Below are 26,283 nucleotides of genomic sequence, written 5' to 3'. Positions count from 1 at the left end.
GCTCCCAAGGTGCCGGTCCTAGAATCCGTATATAGCCTGGAGCCCAGCACCATCCCCCATAGTAGCAGCCTGAACAGAGTCCAGCTATACCCCCAGCAACAAAGGCTGAGGAGCAGACATCCTTCCCCAGGTAGCAGAAGCACAGACCAGCAGCTGAGACCCAACCTCAAAAACTATAGCAAAAGCTGAGCAGGAGTTGACCCCCACGGGGCAGCAGCACTCCCCAGCCCCCAGCAGGGGGACCTGGGGCTCCACAGAGGCCTGTGCAGTCCAGCAGCTCACAAGAGCAGTGGGAGCCTGAGCCACAACGAGACTGGTGAGATCCAGCTGTCCGCCCATGAAAACTGCAGGGTGCAGGGACACCAGAGAGGCCTTTGCAACCCAGCAGGGATTGTGCAATCCAGTTACCCACAGGACCTACAGGCTGCTAAAGCAGCAGAGAGGCCTGTGTAACCCAGCAGAGACTGTGCCATCCTGTTACCCGCAGGACCTGTGGGATGCTGAAGCAACAGTGCGACCCAGAAGCTCATAACATAGGCACAGATCGGGGTACCAAAAAGACTGTGCAATCAAGTTACACATGGGACCTGCAGGGTGCGGGGGCACCAGAGAGGCCTGTGCAACTGAGCTGTCCACAGGATAGGATGGGAAAATGGAGGCAGAGTGAATAGAAGCTACACAGACGATCTCCCAGGAACAAACAGGAATTACAACTAAAATAAAATCCTCGGAACAAAACAACAGAAAAACAGCAGGACAGGACCATATCACCAGGGACACTGGTAGGATCTGCAGAGGTGCGAGAAGGTAGCTGGATGGGAGCACAAGGACAGCAGCAGTCTTAGCTGTGAGCAGCGCCCTTGGGGAATAAGGACCAAGCCTGTTCCATAGCCCAGAGAGCTGGACAGGGAGCTAAAATATAGCTGCAGCCTCTCAGTGGGGGCTACAGCAGAGGGAGGGCAGACTGGGCTGGAATCTGTGGGGACACCCAGGATTTGGAGAGCACTCAGAGTTTTTGCTGAGTTGCAGCCACAAAGGACAGTGGCCAGTGTGCTCCTTCCCAGAGCTGTGAGGAAAAGCAGCAGCCCCACCTCAGAGATTCAGCCTTTCCCAAGTGAGGCAAAGAAATAAAAATTGAGGCTCATTAACAACCAGCATCTATCCCACCCTCTAGAAATTCTGTTAGGCAGAACACCAGGGCGACATTCCAAGGCACTGAGTAACTAAGACTACCAGCCTCCAGAAAAAAGCTAGGGGAAAACCACCTTTCCTGGGCTTGCAAATCTACCCAGGAAAGTAAGACTTGACAATGGTGTTTAACATGGGCCTGCCCAGGCCCATCCAAACCCAGTAAAGAGAGCCACAAACAGCAGAACACCAACACCCACAAGAAAAATTTGGCAGGCTCCAAAACCCACTGAGATAGCCAAATGGTGAAACAAAGAAACACATCGCAAATGAAAGAACAAGAGATCTCTATTAAAGATGAGATGAATGAAATGCAGCTAATCAAATTATCAGAGGTAGAGTCCAGAGCCATGATCTTGAGAAATCTCAACAGCATGAGTAAGGACATCAGCACCATGAGTAAAGATATAGAAACATTGAAAACCAACTAAGTGGAAATGAAGAATGACATAGCAGAAATTAAGAACACATTGGAAGGACTAACCAGCAGAGTAGAGGAAGCTGAGGACTGGATCAGTGATTAGAAGACAGGGTAGAAAAAAATCAACCAATCAGAAAACCAATAGGAAAAAACAATTAAAAAACAACAACAGAAAGACAACTTAAGAGAACTGTGGGACAACTGAAAACGTAATACCATTCACATCATAAGAGTCCTAGAAGAGAAAAAAATGGGCATGGGTTAGAGAATATATTTGAAGAAATAGTGACAGAAAACTTTCCTAACTTGGTGAAGGAAGAAGGCGTTCAAGTTCAAGAAGCACAGAGAACCCCAAATAAGAAGAACTCAAACAGGCCCACATCAAGATACATAGTAATTAAAATGCCAGAAATTAAAGACAAAGAGAGAATCCTAAACGAAGCAAGAGATAAGCAACAGGTTACCTACAAAGGAAACCCCATAAGGTTCTTGGCTGACTTATCAACAGAAACACTACAGGCCAGAAGGGAGTAACATGAAGTAATCAAGGTCATGAAAGACAAGAATCTGAATCCAAGACTACTCCATTCAGCAAGGCTATCGTTCAAAATAGAAGGTCAAATAAAGAGCTTCCCAGACAAAAAAAAAAAAAAAAGGCTAAAGGAATATATTAACACCAAACCAGCACTGCAAGATATGCTATAAGGACTGCTGTAATTAGTAGAAGAAATAGGATGAAAAATAGAACCACACTAAACAAAAATGGCAATAAATAAGTACATATCAATTTTCACCTTAATGTGAATGGTTTGAATGCTCTGATAAAAAGACACAGAGTAGCTGACTGGATAAGAAAACATGACTCACATATATGTTGTTTACAAGAGACCCACCACACAGCAAAAGACTCATATAGGTTGAAAGTGAAGGGATGGGAAAAAATGTTTCAAGCAAACAGAAAGAAAAAAACAGCTGAAATAGCAATACTCATATCTGATAAAGTAGATTTCAAAATGAAGATCATAACTAGAGACAAAAAAGGTCACTACATAATATTGAAAGGATCTATCTAACAGGAAAATATAATCTTGGTAAACATATATGCACCCAACATAAAAGCACCAACATATATTAAAAATCTTCTGGAGAACTTCAAAGGAGAAGTCAACAGCAATACAATCATAGCAGGGAACTTCAACACCCCACTGACATCACTGGATAGATCATCTAGACAAAAAATTAACAAGGAAACACAGACACTAAATGTGCTATATGAAATGAATTTAATAGATATCTACAGGGAATTATAGCCCCAAACTGCAGAATTCACATTCTTCTCAAGTACACATGAGACATTCTCAAAGATAGACCACATGTTAGGGAACAAACTAAGTCTCTTCAAGTTCAAGAAGATTGAAATCATATCAAGCATCTTCTCAGATCACAATGGCACGCACCTAGATATTAATTGTGACAAGAACATGCAAAGACATTAGAACAAATGGAGGCTAAATAGCATGTTATTGAACAATGAATGGGTTACCATGGAGATCAAGGAAGAAATTAAAAACTTCCTGGAAACCAATGAAAATGAACACACAACACAAAATCAATGGGATGCAGCAAAAGCAGTTCTGAGAGGGAAGTTCATAGCACTATCTCAAGAAACAAGAAAAATTTCTAATAGATCATCTAACCTCACAACTTAAAGAACTAGAAAGCAAACAAAAAGAAAACCCCAGAGCAAGTAGAAGGAAGGAAACAGTAAAGATCAGAGTAGAAATAAATGACATGGAGACCAAATAAACAATTCAAAGGATCAATTAAACAAAGAGCTCGTTCTTTGAAAAGATAAACAAGATTGATAGACCCTTAGCTACAGTCACCATGAAACAAAGAGAGAAAACCCAAATACACAAAATCAGAAATGAAAGAGGAGAAATAATAACTGACATCACAGAAATACAATGAATTTTTAACAAATAATATGAACAATTATATAGCAACAAATTGACAATCTAAGTGAAATGGACAAATTTCTAGAAACACATAGTCTCCCAAAACTGAACCAGGAAGAGACAGAAAACTTGAACAGACCAATAACAATGAAGGAAATGAAGATGTAATCAAGACTCTCCCAGCAAACAAAAGCCCAGGCCCAGTCGGCTTCACAGGGGAATTTTACCAAACATTCAATGAAGAACTAATACTCATTCTCCTGAAACTATTTCAAAAAATTCAAGAAGACTTCCAAACTCATTTTATGAGGACAGCATAATTCTAATTCCAAAACCAGAAAAAGACACTACAAAGAAAGAAAACTACAGACCAATATCCCTGAAGAACATAGATGCCGAAATCCTGAACAAAATACTAGCAAATTGGAACCAGTAATACATCAAAAAAATTATTCACCATGACCAAGTGGAATTCATCCCAGGGATGCAAGGCTGGTACAATATTTGCAAATCAATAACTGTGATACACCACATGAACAAAGTGAAAGATAAAAATCATATGATCATATCAATAGATGCTGAAAAAGCATTTGACAAAATCCAGCACCCATTTCTGATCAAAACTCTCAGCAATAACAGAATAGAGGGATCATATATGGACATAATAAAGGCCCTTTATGAAAGACCTACAGCCAACATCGTACTCAATGGGTAAAAACTAAAAGCATTTTCCTTAAGAACAAGAACAAGACAAGGATGCCCACTTTCGCCACTCTTATTTAACATAGTACTGGAAGTTTTAGCCACAGCAATCAGTCAGGAAGAAAAAAAATGAAAGGAAGTGAAACTGTCATCATTAGCAGATGGCATGATACTATATGTAGAAAACCCCGAAGACTCCATCAAAACTTTGCTAGACTTATTAAATGAATTTGGAAAAGTAGCAGGATACACAATTAACATCAAGAAATTGACAGCATTCTTATACACCAATGATGAACTAACAGAAAGAGAAACTAAAATAACAATTCCATTTACCATCACAGCAAAAAAATTAAGATACTTAGGAATAAACTTAACCAAAGAAATAAAAGATGTATTTTCAGAAAACTACAGGTCATTGAAAAAAGAAATAGAGGAAGATATAAAAAAGTGGAAGTAGCCCTGGCCTGTTTGGTTCAGTGGTTAGAGGATCGGCCTGCGGTCTAGAGAGACCCGGGTTTGGTTCCCGCTAAGGGCGTGTACCTTGACTGTGGTTTGTCCCCGGCCCTGGTTGGTAGTACAGGTGGCAACCACTCGATGTGTCCCTTTCACGTTGATGCCTCTCTCTCTCTCTCTCTCTCTCTCTCTCTCTCTCTCTCTCTCTCTCTCTCCCCCACTCTATCTGAACAAAAAATGGAAAAATGTCCTCAGGTGAGGATAAAAAAAAAAAAAAGTGGAAGCACACACCTTGTTCATGGATTGGAAGAATTAACATCATTAAAATGCCCATACTACCCAAAGCAATCTATAGATTCAATGCAATCCCCATGAAAATACCAATGACATACTGCACAGAACTGTATCAAATACTTCAAAAGTTCATATGGACCAAAAAAGACCTCAAATAGCCACAGCAATGTTGAGAAAGAATAATAAAGTTGTAGGGATCACATTACCAGATTTTAGGTTATACTACAAAGCTACTGTTATCAAAGCAGCCTGGTACTGGCACAAGAACAGGCAGATAGATCAATGGAATAAAGAACCCAGAAAAGGACCCGAGACAATAAGCTCAATTAACATTTGACAAAGGTGGCAAGAGCATACAGTGGAGTAAAGACAGCCTCTTTAATAAATGGTGTTGGAAAAATTGGACAGCTACATGCACAAAAATGAAACTAGACCATCAACTTACACCATACACAAGAATAAACTCAAAATGAATAAAAGACTTAAATGTGACTCATGAATTCATATAAATCCTAGAAGAAAATGTAGGCAACAAAATTTCAGACATCATAGGCAGCAAAATTTCCACTGATACATTACCTAAGGCAACAGAAACAAAAGAGAAACTGAACACATGGGACTACATCAAACTCAAAAGCTTCTGCACAGCAAAAGAAACAACCATCAAAATGGAAAGGCAACCCACTGTATGGGAGAGCGTAATTGCCAATGATGTATCAGATAAGGGGTTAATTTCCAAAATATATAGAGTGCTCATACAACTCCACAAAAGGAAGACAAAGAACCCAATTCAAAAATGGGCAGAGGAACTAAATAGACACCTCTCCAAAAAGAACATGGAAATGGCCAAGAGACATATAAAGAAATGCTCAATGTCATTAATCAACAGATGCAAATTAAATCAACAATGAGGTATTGCCTCACACCTGTCAGAATGATGATCAACAAATCATCAAACAACTAGTGTTGGCGAGGGTGTGGAGAAAAGGGGACTCTAGTACACTGCTGGTGGGAATGCAGACTGGTGCAGACACTATGGAAAACAATATGGTGTTACCTCAAAAAATTGAAAATTGAACTGCCATTTGACCCAGTGATCCCACTTCTAGGACTGTACCCTTAGAAACCTGAAACACCAATCAGAAAGAATATATGTACCCCCATGTTTGTAGCAGCACTATTTACAATAGCTAAGATCTGGAAATAGCCCAAATGCCCATCAGTAGACAAATGGATAAAAAAGCTGTGGTACATATATGAAATGGAGTACTATGCAGCTGTAAGAAAGAAAGATCTCTTATCTTTTGAGACAACATAGAGGGACCTGGAGAGCATTATTCTAAGCAAAACAAGCCAAGCAGAGAAAGACATCTATCACAGGATCTCACCTATTTGTGGAATATAATGAATATAACAGTCTGAGGAATTGGGTAGTCCCAGAGACATGGAAGTGGGGCACAGACTGACAATCCCATGAAGAGGGGGTGGTGGGGAGAGATAAACCACAGAACTTATATGAATGTATGTATGAACAATGAACATGGACAACAAAGCTGGGAACATGGCGGGGAGGTTGGGAGAAAGGCATATCAGTGGGGGGAAAAGGAGAAACATTTGTACCAAAAATAAATAAGTTAAATTATAAAATAATAAATAAATAAAACGAATAAAAGTTAGTGGAAAAAGTTGAACAAAAATTCTGAGATTTTGTATATTTATATTTTCTGTTATATCACCTCTGGGAAGGGAAACAAAAGAAAAAATATAGAATGGGACTACATCAAATTAAAATGTTTTTGCACAAGAAAGGAAACCCTCAACAAAATGAAAAGACAACACTGAATGGGAGAACATATTCACTAATACATATGATAAAGGCTTAATATCCAAAATTTATAAGGAATTTATAAGACTCAACACCAAAAGCAAACCAACAATCTAATTAAAAACTGAGCAAAGGACCTGAATAGATACTTCTCCACAGAGGACATACAGATGGCTAATAGACATATGAAAAGATGCTCAATATCACTAATCATCACAGAAGTGTAAATTAAAATCACAATGAGGTATCATGGCTATCATCAATAAATCAACAAACAACAAATATTGGTGAGGATGTGGAGAAAAAGGAAACCTCACGCACTGTTAGTGAAAATGCAGACTGGTGAAACCACTGTGGAAAACAGTATGGAGTTACCTCAAAAAATTAAAAATAGAACTTTCTTACGACCCAGCAATTCCACTTTTGGAAATATATTCAAAGAAAGCCAAACCACTAATTCAAAAAATATATGCACCCCTATGTTCATTACAACGTTATTTACAAATTGTTTAGTTTATCAAAATACTTGTTTACCTTTCTCTTGCCAAACACTGACTCTTAAAGCCACAAGTTCTACTGTGTGCATATGTTGAATGCTGGCATTAGCCTATGATGTCAGGTTTTATGAGATGAACATTAATATGGGTGAGAAATTGTACTAGTTTTCTAAGATCCTGGGTAATGAATTCAAACAAGTAAATACAGGACTGGAACTAAATTTTTATTCCCAAAAGTAATCCATAATTGAGATGGTTGGCACTGGATAAATTTCCACAGAAATGCACAAATGTTGAGAACTTGGATACATCACTTAGAAGCTAAATGAGGCAAACCCCACTGATGACTCTGAAATGTTATCTTATTACTAAATGGATGCGTGAAATGCCAGTTTTAAGATAAATCCTTTTTTTGCAAAGGAGTCTAACGCTTTTTTCTTTTTATAGTAAATATTGTCTGAAAGAAAAGTTATAGATCTTCATTGATACCCCAAAATCTTTATTAATCCTTCTTAACTAGTTATTCTGCAAGAACTCCCTAACAATCACAAACTTTCATAAGGAGCTGGATTACAAAGAAGGTTCACATGAAAAGGCACTAATGTTTTCCATATAGAACCTATAGTCCCAAAGAAATAAATTACTATATATAAAAATTTTAATGGTTTTTAAAGAGAAATTGAAAGATCATTGTATGCTTATCAACTCAGAATTTAGAGCTACTCTTTTATAAGGAATACTACCCTAAACAAAACTCTTTTCAATCACTTCATTATAGCAGGAAGAAGAACAGACATGAAACATAACAGGAAGGTGTATTGCTCCAAAAACATTGCAGGATTGGATGACGTGGTAACCTTCACCAAACTTGGGACCCTGACACCATTCACATCTGGATGTGCTGCAATGGAAGAAACATTAAATCAATATTTAATACATTTGTTTAAAGAAAAGACATTTTGTTGATGCTGTGTAAGACTCAATGTAGCAGGAAATATGACTTTTATCATCACTGATCTTACCATCTAATTGAAAGCTAAGACATACACACATGAACAATTAAATGTTGGTAGATATGTATAAGACAGTTTTGTTTTTAAAATAAAAAAGTATAGATTCATAGTGAAAGAAAAACACTCTAAATATAAATCTCGCCCTGGCCGGTTTGGCTCAGCGGTTAGAGCGTCGGCCTGCGGTCCTGAGAGACCCGGGTTCGGTTCCCTCTAAGGCCACATACCTCGGTTGCAGTTTGTCCCCGGCCCCGGTCGGTCGTGCGGGTGGCAGCCACTCGATGTGTTCCTTTCACATCGATGTTTCTCTCTCTCCCTCTGTTCCTCTCTCTCCCTCCCACTCTATCTGAACAAAAAATGGAAAAATGTCCTCGGGTGAGGATAAAAATATATATATATATAAATCTCAATTGGGAAACAGCAATTATCCTTGGACTGTGTAATTACTGGCAATTCTAATTTTTTTACAATGTGTTTCTGTATTTTCAAAAATTTCTATAATAAATGTGTTATTTTATAATTCAAAATAAATATATTATTTTTAAAATGAAGGGTTTAACATAAGCTAGTGTAAAATTAGTGTCCATATATATTTTTAAATGTTCACAAATCATTTTTTTAAAAAAGACATCAACCCGTTAGTACATTAGCATTGGCACATTAACAGACTATTCACAGAAGAAGAAATCTGAATATCCAGAGACCACTGACAAGTAAAGCTTCTCAATTAAATTAGTAATTAGAGAATACAAAACAAAATAGCAAAGAAATATCATTTCATAATCATCAGATGGGCAAAATGCAAAATCCAGACAGTACAAAATTTGGTCAGGATGAGACAATCAGGGACTCTCACACTTTCTTGGTAGCATATAAATTGTTATGATCACTTTGGAGAGCAATTTGGCAATTTCTACACAAGTTGATGATACACATACTCCATAACCTAGAGACACTTGCAAATTTGCATAAGGAGATATGCTTTAAAATTATTATTGCTGACTTCTTAGTAATAATAAAATTGGAACCAATTCAAGTGTTCACCAGCAGGAGATATAATGAATAGATTAGAGTATTCATTCTGAGGAAAACTATACAGGAATTCATGAACTAAAGCTATATAAAATCAAAATGGATAAATGCACAAAAATGTTGAGAATAAAATACAAGTTGAAGAATGACATGTTTTGTGATATTTACATGACATTTAAAACATGAAAACTATATATTTGTGGAAGGTTTCTTCTGACAGCAACCAATTTTTAATTATTTGAAAACACCAACTGCATGTCCTAAAAGTCAATTTAATTAAATTCTGACACTAATTACCTGGAGTAAGTTCCCAACTCCACAGGGTTTTTTTGTTTTTGTTTTTGTTTTTTCTTTATCCTCACCCAAGGATATTTTTCCAGTTTTTGTTCAGATAGAGTGGGAGGGAGAGAGAGGAAGAGAGAGAGAGAGAGAAACATCGACGTGAAAGGGAAACATCGAGTGGCTGCCACCCACATGACCAACCAGGACCAGGGACAAACTGCAACTGAGGTACGGGTCCCTCGCAGAAACCAAACCCGGGTTTCTCTGGACCACAGGCCAACGTTCTAACCACTGAGCCAAACTGGCCAGGGCCCAACTCCACACATTTAAGGGATCAGTCCTACAATATTGCCTTCACTTCAGATTCAGTCTCAAGTACGGGGTCCTCAGGTTATCCACACTTGTCTCCACTTGACTACAAATTTATGGGTTCCAATGATGCCACTTCACTAAGTTTGATAATTTGTTAAAAAAATTCAGAATTCTGGAAAAGGCTGTACTTACTATTACAGTTTATTATAAAGCATACAAATGAATAGCCCAAGGAAGTGAAGGTAGAAAAGGGTTCTGAGTGTGGGAGCTGCTGTTCCAACGGCGGTACGGTGCACCAGATGTTATTGGCCAAAGTGTAAGATCTCTGAACCCTGTTGCTCAGGGTTGTTGTTTTGTTTTGTTTTTTTCCACATGATTTTTATTCTTCATTGTGTGTGTGTGTGTGTGTGTGTGTGTGTGTGTGTGTGTGTGTTGCTGACCTGCTCATGAGTCTTTTCTTTCCCCAATTTTTATTAATTTATTTTTGTTACAGATGTTTCCCCTTTTTCCCTCCTAGATACCTTCCTTCCAATCTTGGTCCCCCCCCCCCCCCCAGCATTGTTGTTTATGTCCATTGGCTACACATAAATGCATATAAGTTCTTTGGTTTATCTCATCCCTTCCCACTGCCCCCCAGCTCTGAGGTTTGTCAGTCTGAATCACACTCCTTTCTATGTCTCTGGGTCTACTTTGGTCATCAGCTTACTTTGTTCATTATATTCTACAGATAAGTGAGATCATGTGGTATTTGTCTTTCTCTGAATGGCTTGTTTTGCTTAGCATAAGGCTGTCCAGGTCCCTCCATGTCATCTCAAAGGATAAGAGATCTTTCTTTCTTAAGGCTACATAGTGCTCCACTGTATATATGGTAACACAGCTTTTTTATCCACTCATCTATTGATGAACACTTGGGCTGTTTCCAGATCTTAGCTATTGTAAATAGTGCTGCTATGAACACAGGGGTACATATATTCTTTCTGATTGGTGTTTCAGGCTTCTTAAGATATATTCCTAGAAGTGGGATCACTGGGTCAAATGGCAGTTCCATTTTTAATTTTTTGAAGAAATACCATATTGTTTTCCATAATGGCTATATCAGTCTGCATTCCACCAGCAGTGTACTAGAGTCCCCTTTTCTCCACACCCTCACCAGCACTTGTTGTTTGCTGATTTGTTGATGGCGGCCATTCTGACAGGTTTGAGGTGATACCTCATAGTCACCTTAATTTGCATCTCTCTGATGATTAGTGACGTTGAGCATTTTTTCATGCCTCTTGGCCATTTGTATGTCTTGTATTGTTGGAAACTATACTCTCCCATTACAGTGGATTTCCTTTCCATTTTGATGGTTGTATCTTTTGCTGTGCAGAAGCTTTTTAGTCTGATGTAGTCCATGTATTAAATTTTTCCTTTGTTTCTCTTGCCTTCTGCTGTGTGTCATGTCTGAAATTTTGTTTCCTACAATTTCTTCTAGGATTTTTATGGATTCACAAGTCACATTTAAGTGTTTTATCCAAATGTAAAGAGAACCCACTGTATGGGAGAACATAATTGTCAATGATACATCAGATAAGGGGTTAATTTTCAAAATATATAGAGTACTCATACAACTCAACAAAAGTACACAAAGAACCCAATTATAAAATGGGCAGAGGACCTAAGTAGACACCTCTCCAAACAGGACATACAAATGGCCAAGAGAATATGAAAAAACGCTCAATGTCACTAATTATCAGAGAGATGCAAATTAAAACAACTATGAGGTATCACCTCAAACCTGCCAGAATGGCTGCCATCAACAAATCCTCAAACCACAAGTGTTGGCGAGGGTGTGGAGAAAAGGGAACTCTAGTACACTGCTGGTGGGAATGCAGACTGGTGCAGCCACTATGGAAAACACTATGGTATAACCTCAAAAAATTAAAAATTTAACTGCCATATAATCCCACTTCTAGGAATATATCCTAAGAAGCCTGAAACACCAATCAGAAAGAATATATGTACCCCTATGCTCATAGCAGCACTATTTACAATAGCTAAGATCTGGAAACAGCCCAAGTGTTCATCAGTAGATGAGTGGATAACAAAGCTGTGATACATATACACAATGGAACACTGTGCAACTGTAAGAAAGAAAGATCTCTTATTTTTTGAGATGACATGGAGGGACCTAGAGAGTATTTTGCTAAGCAAAACAAGCCTATCTGAGAAAGACAAATACCACATAATCTCATTTATTTGTGGAATATAATGAACTAAAAAAACTGATGAACAAAATAGACCTGGAGACATAGATGTAGGATACAGACTGACAAACCTCAGAAGAGGGGCTGGGTGTGTGTGTGTGAGGAGATAAACCACAGAACTTACATGTATGTATGCATGCATAATCAGTGGACATAGACAACAAAGCTGGGGATGGGGCGAGGTGGGGAAGGAGGTAGTCAATGGGGGAAAAAGGAGAAACATCTGTAACAAAAATAAATTAATAAAAATAATTTTTAAAAAATCAATAAAAACATTTAAAAAATAAAAATAAATTTTAAAAAATGTTTTGAAATATTCAAAGTCTAAATTGAAAATGTTCTCTCAAAAAACATTTGTGGTGAATTCAAATCTCTTGGTTTCATATCTAGTTACCACACTCACTAGTTAGGTTTTAATTTTTTTGAAATTGAAATTTTTCTTTCTTATGTGCATTCAAATCAATAGCACTAACATCTCAATGCATTTAAACTGGAAACTTTGGCCCCAGCCAGCCACGTAGCTCAGTTGGTTAGAGCATTGTTCCATACACCAGTTTCAATTTCGGGTCAGGGCACATACCTAGGTTGCAGGTTTGGTCCCTGTTGGGGCATGTACAGAGGAAACCAATCGATATGTCTCTCTCATGTCAATGTCTCTCTCTCTCTCTCTCTTCCAAATCAATAAATATATCCTAGGGTGAAGATTTAAAAAATAATAATAATAAAATTGGGCACTTTGGGGTCTTGTTAGTTTTTATTGGTACATTTTTAATCACTTTTTTCCTCAAAGTTTTTTTTTTTCTTTCTTTATTGATGTTAGAGAGAGAAAGAGGAAGATAAAAACATCGATGAGAGAGAACATCAATTGGCTGCCTCCTGTATGCCCCCCAACTAAGGATTTAGCCCACAACCTGGACATGTGCCCTAACTGGAAATCGAACCAGTGTCCTCTTGGTACATGGGTCCATGCTCAACCACTGAGCCGCACTGGCCGGGTGGCTTAATCCCTTTTATATTTTCTTCAATGGTACCTGATCAGTTCAGGTTTTCTGCTTTTATTGAGTCAATATTGGTAATTTATATACTTTTGAGAAACTATTTCACCTAGGCATACAACAAATATTTATTAAATCAATAATACAAGCACTAATGATCAGTACGGCAGTAAAAATAGTTTTAGATCATTTGAAGGAAATGAGATAAATCTGAGTAGACTGAAAATGTGTGGGGTTTAAGAATCCTAGTCCTGAAATTAGGCAATGATTCTCACAATGGCCATTAATCTTGGAGTAAAAGAAGTTGCTCTATATACATCTTCTCTGTTCCTGGTCTCTAAGAAGTTAGAATAGAGTAAAGCAGGGAGGACGGGAAATGGCAGTGGAGTGAATGGAAGCTACAGAGACAATCTCCCAGGACCAAACAGAAATTACAACTAAAATAAAGACAAATCATGGAAAAAAGCAACAGAAAAGCAGCAGGAAAGGACCATATAATTATGGGACACTGAATCAATACTGGTAGGATTGTGGAAGTGAGAGAGGGTGGCAGACTGGAAGCCCACAAACAGTAGCTGTCTTAGCTGTGAGCAGAGCTGTTGGGTTCAAAGTCCCAAGCCTACTACACAGTACAGAGGGCCAGAACAGAGCACTGAATTGGCTACAGCCATTAACCGTGAGCTCCAGCAGAGGGAGGGCAGATTGGACTGGAACTGTGTGGGGACACCCGGGATTTGGAGGGCGCTCAGAGTTTTCGCAGAGTCACAGCCACAAAGGTCAGTGGCCAGCATGCTCCTTCCCAGAGCTGTAGGGAAAACCAGTAGCCCAGCCCTCAGAGGTTCAACCCCTTTTAGGTGAGGCAAAGAAATACAAATTGAGGTTCATTAACAACCAGCATCTGTACTACCCTCTGGAAATTCTCTTAAGCAGAATCCCAGTAGGCTACATTCCAAGGCCCTGAGAAACTGAGACTAATAGCCTCCAGGCAAAAAGGCTAGAGGAATAACTGAACCTTTTCTGGGCTTGCAAATCTACCCAGGAAAGTAAGACTTGACAGTGGTGTTTAACGTGGGCCCTCCCATGCTCATCCAAACCCAGTAGAGGGAGCCACAAATAGCAGAACACCAACATCCACAGGGAAAATTTGGCAGGTTCCAAAACCCTTGGAGACAATGAAAATGGTGAAACAAAGAAAAAAATCCCAAATGAAAGACCAAGAAAACTCTACTGAAGATGAGATAAATGAAATGTAGTTAAACAAGTTATCAGAGATAGAGTTCAGAGCCATGATCTTGAGGAAGTTCAACAGCATGAGTAAGGACATCAACACCATTAGTAAAGATATAAAAACATTGAAAATAAACCAATTGGAAATGAAAAGCCACCAAGAAGAAATGAAGAATGACATAGAAGAAATAAAGAACACATTGGAAGAAAAAACCAGCAAAGCAGAGGAAGCTGAGGACCGAATCAGTGAATTAGAAGACAAGATAAAAAAAAAAAAAATTAACCAATCAGAAAACAAACAAACAAACAAACAAAAACAATTAAAAAACAGGAACACAGCTTAAGAAAACAGTGGGACAACTGGAAACATAATAACATTGCATCACAGGAGTCCCCAACAAAGACGAAAATGAGCAAGGGTTAGAGAATATATTTGAAGAAATAGTGACAGAAAACTCCTAACTTGGTGAAAGAAGAAGGCATTCAAGTTGAAGAAGCACAGAGAGCCCCAAGGAAGAAGAACCCAAATAGGCCCACACCAAGACATATAATAATTAAAATGCCAAAAATTAAAGACAAAGAGAGAATCCTAAAGGAAGCAAGAGATAACCAAAAGGTGCCTACAAAGGAACCCTCATAAGGGTATCACTGACTTCTCAACAGAAACACTACAGGCCAGAAGGGAATGGCATGATGTAATCAAGGTCATGAAAAACAAGGATCTGAATCCAAGACTACTCTATCCAGCAAGGCGAGCATTCAAATTAGAAGGTCAAATAAAAAGCTTCTTAGGCAAAAAAAAAAAAAAAAAAAAAGACAAAGGAAATACATTACAACCAAACCAGCACTTCAAGAAATGTTAAAAGACTATTGTAATTAGTAGAAGAAATAGGAAGAAAAATAGAACCATATGAAACAAAAATGGCAAGAAATAAGTACATATTAATAATCACTTTAAAGGTAAATGGTTTGAATGCTCCAATAAAAGGACACAGAGTAGCTGACTGGATAAGAAAGCATGACTCACACATATGTTCTTTACGAGAGACCCACCTCTCAACAAAAGACACATATAAGTTGAAAGTGAAGGGACAGAAAAGAATCTTCCAAGCAAACAGAAAGGACAAAAAAGCTGGGGTAGCAATACTCATATCTGATAAATTAAATTTCAAAATGAAGGCCATAACTAGACACAAAGAAAGTGACTACATAATATTGAAAGGATCTATCCAACAGGAAGATATAATCTTGGTAAACATATGTGCACCCAATAGAGGAGCACCAAAATACATTAAAAATTTTCTGAAGGACTTCAAAGGAGAAATCAACAGCAATACAATCATAGCAGGGGACTTCAACACCCCGCTGACATCACTGGATAGATCATCTAGACAAAAAATTAGCAAGGAAACACAAACACTAAATGAAGCACTAGAGCAAATAGATTTAATATATATCTACAGAGAATTACATCGCCAAACTGCAGAATTCACATTCTTCTCAAGTGCACATGGGACATTCTCAAAAATAGGCCAAATGCTAGGGCACAAACTAAGTCCCTAAAAGTTCAAGAAGATTGAAATCATATCAAGCATCTTCTCAGATCACAATGGCATGTACCTAGAAATCAATTGCAAGAAGAACATGCAAAGACATTTGAACATATGGAGGCTAAAGAGCATGTTATTGAACAATGAATGGGTTACTATGGAGATAAAGGAAGAAATTAAAAACTTCCTGGAAACCAATGAAAATGAAGACACAACAACACAAAATCTATGGGATGCAGTGAAAGCAGTTCTGAGAGGGAAGTTCATAGCACTACAGGCCTAACTCAAGAAACAAGAAAAATTTCTGATTGACTACCTAACCACACAACTTAAAGAACTTGACAGCAAACAAAAAGAAAACCCCAGAGCAAGTAGAAAGATGGAAATAGTAAATATCAGAGCAGAAATAAGTGACATGGAGAACAAAAACAATTAAAAAGACCAATGAAACAAAGAGCTGGTTATTTGAAAAGATAAAGAAGATTGATGGACCCTTAGCTAGACTCACCAAGCAACAAAGAGAGAAACCCAAATACACAAAATTAGAAATGAAAGAGGAGAAAGAATAACTGACAAAACACAGAAATACAAAGAATTGTTAACAAATATTGTGAACAATTATATGGCCAAAAAATGGACAATCTAAGCGAAATGGACAAATTTCTAGAAACACATAGTCTCCCAAAACTAAACCAGAAAGACATAGAAAACTTGAACAGACCAATAACAACTAAGGAAATTGAAGATGTAATCAAGACTCTCCCACCAAAATAAAAGCCCAGGCCCAGAAAACTTCACTGGGGAGTTTTACCGAGCGTTCAAAGAAGAACTAACACTTATTCTCCTCATACTAGTCCTAAAAATTCAAGAAGGAGGAAGACTTTCAAACTAGTTTTATGAGGCCAGCATAATTCTAATTTCAAAACCAGAAAAAGACACTACAAAGAAGAAAAACTACAGGCCAATATACTTGATGAACATAGATGCCGAAAACCTGAACAAAATACTAGCAAATCGGGTCAAGCAATACATCAATGAAATCATTCATTATGACCAAGTGGGATTCATCCCAGGGATGCAAGTCTGGTTCAATATTTAAAAATCAATAAATGTAATATACCACATAAACAAAATGAAAGATAAAAATCATATGATCGTATCAATAGAGGCTGAAAAAGCATTAGACAAAATCCAGCACCCATTTCTGGTAAACACGCTCAGCAATTTGGGAATAGAAAGATCATATCTTGACATAATGAAGGCCATATATGAAAAGCCTATAACCAACATCATACTCAATGAACAAAAACTAAAAGCATTTCCCTTAAGGACAAGAAAAAGACAAGGATGCCCACATTCGCCACTCTTATTTAACATAGTACTGGAAGTCTTAGCCACAGCAATCAGACAGGAAGAAAAAATAAAAGGGATCCAAACTGGAAAGGAGGAAGTGAAACTGTCATTATTAGCAGATGACATGATACTATACATAGAAAATCCTAAAGACTCCATCAAAAATCTACTAAACTTAATAAATGAATTTGGCAAAGTAGCAGGATACAAAATTAACGTCAAGAAATTGATGGCATTCTTATACACCAATGATGAATTCACAGAAAGGAAAAGTAAAAAAAGAAAAAAAAAAACAATTCCATTTACCACTCCAGCAAAAAAAATTGAGATATCTAGGAATAAACTTAACCAAAGAAGTAAAGTACCTATTTGCAGAAAACCACAGGTCATTGAAAACAGAAACAGAGGAAGATATATAAAAATGAAAGCACATATCTTGTTCATGGATTGGAAGAATTAACATCATTAAAATGTCCATACTACCCAAAGCAATCTATAGATTCAATGCAATCCCTATCAAAATACCAACGACATATTTTACAGAAGTAGAACAAATACTTCAAAAGGTCATATGGAACCAAAAAAGACCCCCAATAGCCACAGCAATCTTGAAAAAGAAGAATGAAGTAGGCAGGATCACAGGACCAGATATAAGGTTATACTACAAAGCCACTGTAATCAAAACAGCCTGGTAATGGCAGAAGAACAGGCACATAGATCAATGAAATAGAACAGAGAATCCAGAAATTGACCCAAAACACTGCTCATTTAATATTAGACAAAGGTGGCAAGAGCATACAGTGGAGTAAGGACAGCCTCTTTAATAAATGGTGTTGGGAAAATTGGACAGCTACATGTAAAAAATGAAACTAGACCATCAACTTATACCATACACAAGAATAAACTCAAAACAGATAAAAGACTTAAATGTGACTCGTGAATTCATAAAAATCCTAGAAGAAAATGTAGGCAACAAAATTTCAGATATCATATGCAGCAGAATTTTCACTGATACATCACCTAAGGCAACAGAAACAAAGGAAAAAATGAACACATGGGACTACATGAAACTCAAAGCTTCTGCACAGCAAAAGAAACAACCATCAAAATGGAAAGGGAACCCACAGTATGGGGGAGCATAATTGCCAGTGATACGTCAGATAAGGGGTTAATTTCCAAAATATATAGAGTGCTTATACAACTCAACAAAAGGAGGATAAAGAACCCAATTCAAAAATGGGCAGAGGAACTAAATAAACACCTCTCCAAAAAGAACATGGAAATGGCCAAGAGACATATAAAGAAATGCTCAATGTCATTAATCAACAGATGCAAATTAAATCAATAATGAGGTATTGCCTCACACCTGTCAGAATGGCAGCCATCAACAAATCATCAAAAAACAAATGTTGGCAAGAGTGTGGAGAGAAGGGGACTCTAGTACACTGCTAGTGGGAATGTAGTCTCGTGCAGCCTCTATGGAAAATAATATGGTGTTACCTCAAAAAATTAAGAATTGAACTGCCATTTGACCCAGTGATCCCACTTCCAGGAATATACCCTAAGAAGCCTGAAACACTGATCAGAAAGAATATATGTACCCCTATATTCATAACAGCACTATTTGCAACAGCTAAAATCTGGAAACAGCTCGAGTGTCCACCAGTAGACAAGTGGATAACAAAGCTGTGTACATATACACAATAGTATACTATGTAGGTGTAAGAAAGAAAGATCTCGCCCTGGCCAGTTTGGTTCAGCGGTTAGAGCGTCGGCCTGTGGTCCTGAGAGACCCGGGTTCGGTTCCCGCTAAGGGCACGTACCTCGGTTGCAGTTTGTCCCCAGCCCTGGTCGGTTGTGCGGGTGGCAGCCACTCAATGTGTTCCTTTCACATCGATGTTTCTCTCTCTCTCTTTGTTCCTCTCTCACCCTCCCACTCTACCTGAACAAAAAATGGAAAAATGTCCTCGGGTGAGGATAAAAAAAAAAAAGAAAGAAAGATCTCTTATTTTTTGAGACAACATGGAGGGACCTGGAGTAGTATCATAAGTGAAACAAGCCAAGCAGAGAAAGGCAAATATCACATGACCTCACTTATTTGTAGAATATAATGAACACAACAGTCTGAAGAACAGGGTAGTCCCAGATATGTAGAAGTGGGGTACAGACTGACAATCCCCAGGAGAGTGGGTCAGGGGGGAGAGATAAACTACAGAACTTATATGCATGTATGCATAACCAATGGACATGGATAACAAAGCTGGGGACAGGGCGAGAAGGGAGGGGGAGAAGGGTGTCAATGGGGGAAAAAGGAGAAACATCTGTAACAAAAATAAATAATTAAATTTAAAAAAATGAATAGAGTAAAGCATTTTCTTGGATAGTGCATAGTGTGCCTGAGAGTAATTAATCTTTTTTTTAAGAATACACTTTATGTCTGTAGTGATTCATAGAAAAGATTTATACTACAACTGTGTAGTTATTGCCAGCTACACCTTAGCAATCTGTATCTCACATTAGATTTAAGTTATAACTTTGGACTGTTAGGAGATGGGCTGAATTCAGACTATTTTATTATGCTGAAGAGCCAGAAGGAGCAATTTAAAGAATTGTGTGTAGTCCGGCCGGTGTGGCTTGGTACATGGAGCATCCTCCCATGGACTATTCCCAGTCAGGGCACATGCTGGGCTAGATCCCCAGTAGGATGTGTGCAGGAGGCAGCCGATTGATGTTTGTCTCTCACATTGATGTTTCTCTCTCTCTCTCCCTTCCTCTCTCTCTAAAATAATCAATAAAAACATATTTTAAAAATACTGGTCTTTCAAAAAGAAAAAGAATCGTGTGCATGTTTTGATATGTGGTATGTGATGTGAAGTGTGTGTGTGTGTGTGTTCATAGTAAAATTATTATGTGAGCCTGTAATAAAGAACATTTTGAATGCTTAAAAGTGCATTTTGGTTAAATGAGTTTCAGAATTTTCTTACCAGTTTAGTAACATTTGAATTTCCACTGGGATCACATCATAATATGTATGTAGATTATTTTTTAAAAAGAACAAAGAAGTAAGTTGAACAAGACGCTGTGGACTATTCAAAGAATTCTCTTTCCAAAGACAAGGATGAGTGAAAGTATTTTCAAATAGGATTTTTTTCAGGTTAAGCTTCAAAATTCCAGATGGAAAAGATGTCAGGTCATTCCCATCAACAACCAATTTTTTAAGTGATCTGCAAATAGAAAAAAATATTCTTTAAAAGGCTCTTATGCAATTTATAATACTGAAGTAAAATTCTGTCCAAATTTTCCTTAAAATTAGTATAAAACTTTATAATGATAAAATGTAGGTGTTTTAAGTACTTCCTTAGAATCAAGAAAGTTATCTTAAAAAGCAATTGAACCAATATATTATGCTGCAAAAAAAAATCCATTTGTGTGAATAGTAGAATTACGCTTGTATTTTGGGTCTTTGCAATATGCAACATACTACACAAAAAGAATTAATAATCACAAACAAAGTAAGATGAATGAATGTTGTATTACATAAAATATAATTTATGATACAAAGAATTTATTTTCATAGACAAATTGAACTTCAACACATATTTTTCACTTAAACGCAATCAAAAAAGTGAAATTAACATTATCAAAATGTATTGTGTGCTACGTTGTGTTTTGACTTTTTATCACCTCTTGGTTTTTACTGTATCAATTGCTTCAGAAAACCCTTCATCTTTTATCCAAAGGGACCGAACATCACTGATTTTCTCATTTTTTAGCTACTTACAAATGATTTCTACAGTGACTTATCTCCTTTCTAACTAGTGCTGGAAACTGTCAGAAAAGTATCTGTTCATGAAGGATATATAAAAATCAAAGCAAAAGCTGGTCCAACTTCTGAAATGTATTAGGAGTGAAGACATTAATATAACCAGTTTAGATTAAAAAAAAAAAAGACTTTAGGTGATAAGCAGCTAGAGGCCTATCATTCTCATTTGCAGTCTAGTTTCACATCTCTTATACACACAATTTAAGTTCTTTAATTATGATTCCTGCTGATAATGGTCAAAGACATTATTTAAGACAATGAGGCTAAGAAGATGGTACCTCAGCTAGCTTCATCCCTCCATCACAGTTTGACTACTGTACTTCTCACTGTCTAGACAGGGTGAGTCAGACCCTAGCTCTGTTTTGGTCCCAGAGGAGGGACTGGCATGGTCATTTTTCCTCTATAGCAAACACAACCTTGGGGTCAAAAGCAGAGTCCTATGGACAATCAGAATAAGTATGGTACGCTCTAAGGAAATGCCACCGAGAATCCCCAGAACAACCATGAGTGAGGCTGTCTTTCCTGTGTTGGTTTATCTTAGAGGTTCCACCAATATGGGTACACCATTTCTCTCGATGAGTTTTGGGGATGTTCAGTAGGCTAACTAGTTTTAAGGTTAACCTGGGTAGCATAGAAAACTCCTCCTGCTCTACCACTAACACTCAGTGCTCTGAATGGTCCTCTGAGACTGCTATCAACCTAAGCAGAAGACAGAGCAACCAGAAGAGGAAAACAAAACAAAACACACAAAATCATTTACCTAAGGCAAGCACTTCTATATTTATCTCTCTGTGGAGACAGATAAGAAGTTGGGGCAGGAGAAACAATAAGATTGAAATATACATACACATACATATATCTACACACATACAGATATTCTTGAATCAAAATACATTATTTTTAAAACTAAAAAAATTAGGTGGACAAACTGAAGAAGAAAATGGTATTCATAGAGATCTGAGTTAGAGGCAAAGAAAAAGTAGAAAAAAATAACTGAAACATAGCAAAAACATTTTAAAAAATAATAATGAAAAAAATGTAGGTATCATGGAAGATAGAGCCAGGTGATCTAAAATAAAATAGATGTTTCAAGAAAAGAAAATAAAACAGATGGAAGAGGAGAAGCAATAATTAAACATATTTCCTAACAAAAAAAATGTTTGACCTGGCTCATTAGAAGAGTTTACTGAATTCCAAGAAAAACAGACCTGATACCATGATTTATAGAAACATATATATAAAATACTTAGAATGGTTAGTAAGAAAGATAAAGGATTTATATGAAATGAGTCATAAATTCTTATTAAGAACATAAGACCTGAACAAATAAAAAAAATATACTATGTTTTAGGACAAAAATATTTATTATCACTATAAATGTGAATTCTTCAAAAGGTATACGTACATTCAAGGCAATTTGAATTAAAATCCCAATGTTGTATTTATGTGTTTGGGGTAAGGAGGGCCTTGGCATTATATAAAATATCTTCAAGATCATGATCTAAAGAGAATAGTTATGAGACAATTCTTGAAATCTAATCTTCCTAATAGTTATTAAAATTTATTCGAAAGTCATACTCAAAATAGTATGGTACTGACTGAGAAGGACATAGACAAAAAATTAGAGCTTAACATTAAAATTACATCGTGTATTATTAACATTTGGTGTATATCTATCTCCTTACAAAAAATCAAATAAAACTGATAAGAACTACAGGGGCACATATGAAAAAATGGACAAAAGTAGCTTGTCAGTCTATTAAGTGATCATCAGTATTATCCTTTAAATGCTTACTGAAAATGTTATGTTCCAAAAATACTGTACACAAGTCATTCAAATTATGTTTTGGTAAACTTTATGCTTCACATACATTTGATAGTTATTAAATAAATGAATTAACTAATTTTTTAAAATCAAATCATCACCAAATATACCCTTTATGGGGATATGATTTTGTGTGTTCTTACTACGTCCAAAATACCTGAGTTTCTGGATTTCTTGTGGAATAGAAGCAATACTATTGTAGGAAATATCAAGTTCCTCAAGGTGGGACAAAGAAAATAACCTTAAAAAGAAAGAGAAAATAAATTGTAAAAATTATTATTTATTTGTTATGACTAGGCATAAATAAGAATTAAATACTTGAGTAAGTAGGTAGAAGTAGAGGGAAACTAATATTTTCTAAGATCTTGCAATTTATACAGACTTTTTTATATTATAGATAGTATAATTATAAGATTATTTCCTAAAACTTACTCATCCATCCATCAACACTGGTTTGAAATATTTGGAATAAAGTACCATCTAAAAAAAGTCACCTGAGAAATTCCTAACAACATTTAGATATACATATTTTTTGGGTTGCTGTATCTATTTACTAGGGCTGAAATAACAAATTACCACAATCTGAGTGGTTTAAAACAATAGAAATGTATTCTCTCTCAGTTCATGAGGCCAGAAGTTTGAAATCAAGTTGTTGGAAGGGTTAGTTCCTTCTGGAGGCAAGAGAAAACTGTCCCTTTCTTCTCTCCTCATTTCTGGTGGCTGCCAGCAATCATTGGTGTTCCTTGGTTTGTGACAGCATAACTCCAATCTCTGCCTTTGTCTGCATATTTTCTTCTTGTAATGATTCAATTAATTTTATTTGGAGCCCACCCTAATCAATAACCTCATATTAACTTAGTTTATTACATCTGCAAAGATCCCTATTTCCTAATAAGGTCACATTCTGAGGTTCCGCATTGACATGAATTTTTGAGAGACACTATGCAACCCAGTGCAGTTGCATTACAATTTTCATAGTGAAATATCTTTGGTCTTCATTTCCATTAAGCTAAGCATGTTACAAAAAGAAGAACCAGAAAACACAAAAACTGTAATACAGAGAACCCTGTCTCTTGAGGTTTGGGAATGGCACTTGCTTCTTGAAGACTGCAATTTAAGGGCTAATTACAACATTTATCAAAATCCCTAGTAAATATTCCTGCTTTGTATATGCTGTTCTCAAATACCTTCCCATTTTCCACATAAATAAAAGATGAAAATTTACTTGCATAAATATTAACTAAAGCAATATTAGCATAATACGTCATTAACTTCCTGCTGTCTTGGTGTGACATATAATGGTCCACATGACCTGGCCCCAGACTACTTGTCCCACTCCACCACATTCACCTATGATCCAGCCTTTATTTGCTAAAATTCCCTGAATTATCCAGTTCTCACATATTTCCAAATATTAAATGCAATTGCCCCAAACCTGACTCTTCAATCAATGTCTTCATTTTTAAAGTCTTAGCTCAGATATCACCTTCTCCAAGTAACTTCCCAAATCTTCAGTCTGCATGAGCAGCCTCTTCTGTTTCTCTCTTTATGTCAGTCATAGAACTTAACACAGTGGATAATGAATGTCTCTCTTCTAAACTAGAAAGTTCTGAAGGCCAATGATTCAATTTTGCATTTTAGTATCACCAAGGTCTTGCACAGCACGTAGTACATCATAAGTGCTTAGTAAACTACCATTGAATAAAAGGAATTGTGACCCTAGTTAATTTAAAATTATTTGCTCTGAGAAATTAATGAGATTGAATAGAAAAGCAAAAGAAATGCCTCTTCAACTTAGTGGTCATCTCAGATTTCTTATCACCTCTATAAAGAAAATATTGACACCACCTGCTTTATTTTTCAATTCAAAATTATGTTATTTTATTTCCTTGCCTCAGGAAGTTTTAAAAACCATTTTGTCTTCCCTTATCACTTCAGGACTGGCAAACTAGTGTGTCCAGGGTTTCACCACTGATGATAATTCCTGTTAACTGTGATAGAAATTATAGGCAGCATTGAGAAGCTTATTAAGAAACCACATGCCCTGGCCAGTTTGGCTCAGTGGTTAGAGCATCGGCCTGCGGTCCAGAGAGACCCGGATTCAGTTCCCGCTGGGGGCGCATGCCTCGGTTGCAGTTTGTCCCCGGCCCTGGTTGGTCTTGTGGGTGGCAGCCGCTCGATGTGTCCCTTTCACGTCGATGTTTCTCTCTCTCTTTTCCTCTTTCTCCCTTCCACTGTATCTGAACAAAAAATGGAAAAATGTCCTCGGGTGAGGATTAAAAAAAAAAAAGAAACCACATAAATCTACCTGCCTATTCTTGTGCAGATAGATCAATGGAACAGAACAGAGAACCCAGAAATTGACCCAAGACAATATGCTCAATTAATATTTAACAAAGGTAGCAAGAGCATACAGTCTCTTCAATAAATGGTGTTGGGAAAACTGAACAGCTGCTTGCAAAAGAATGAAACTTGAACACCAATTTACACCATACATGAGAATAAACTCAAAATGGATAAAAGACTTAAATGCAACTCCTGAATCCATAAAAATCCTAGAAGAAAATGTAGGCAGCAAAATTTCAGACATCATACCCTGCAGAATTTTCACTGATACAACACATAAGGCAGCAGAAACAAAGGAGAAAATGAACACATTAGACTACATCAAACTCAAAAGCTTCTGCACAGCAAAAGAAACAACCATCAAAATGAAAAGGGATCCCACTATATGGGAGACCATAATCGCCAATGATGCATCAGATAAGAAGTTAATTTCCAAAATATATAGAGTGCTCATACAACTCAACTAAAGGAAAACAAAGAACCCAATTTAAAAATGGGCAGAGGACCTAAATAGACACCTCTTCAAAAAGGACATGCAAATAGCCAAGAGACATATGAAGAAATGCTCAACATCACTAATCATCAGAGAGGTGCAAATTAAACCAACTATGAGGTATCACCTCACACCTGTCAGAATGGTCACCATCAAGAAATCATCAAACAACAAGTGTTAGTGAGGGTGTGAAGAGAAGGGGACTCTAGCACACTGCTGTTAAGAATGCAGCCACTATGGAAAACACTATGGTGTTACCTCAAAAAGTTAAAAATTGAAATGCCAGGACTTCCGGTCAAGATGGCGGCGTAGGTAAACGCGGTATCGCGTCCTCCCACAACCACATCAAAGTTACAACTAAACTACAGAACAACCATCATTCAAAACCGCCTGAAATCAAGCTGAATGGAAGTCCTACAACTATTAAATTAAAGCCGCAGCCACATCC

The 26,283-nt window shown here is 37.1% G+C and overlaps 1 protein-coding gene across 1 annotated transcript in view; it reads right to left on the bottom strand.

The window, feature by feature from the left end:
- Positions 1-8,028: 8,028 nt before the first annotated feature.
- The window catches only part of LRRC63 (leucine rich repeat containing 63), a 127,751-nt gene continuing 109,496 nt past the window's right edge, over positions 8,029-26,283 (bottom strand). Inside the window, 3 exon segments of the mRNA XM_036249811.1 lie at positions 8,029-8,242; positions 20,333-20,572; positions 23,154-23,237. Coding sequence (XP_036105704.1) covers positions 8,029-8,242; positions 20,333-20,572; positions 23,154-23,237 — 538 coding nt within the window.

The sequence above is a fragment of the Molossus molossus genome, unplaced genomic scaffold (assembly GCF_014108415.1).
Source record: "Molossus molossus isolate mMolMol1 unplaced genomic scaffold, mMolMol1.p scaffold_m16_p_9, whole genome shotgun sequence".
NCBI classification, from domain to species: Eukaryota; Metazoa; Chordata; class Mammalia; order Chiroptera; family Molossidae; genus Molossus; species Molossus molossus.
This window is presented reverse-complemented; position numbering and strand designations above follow the sequence as displayed.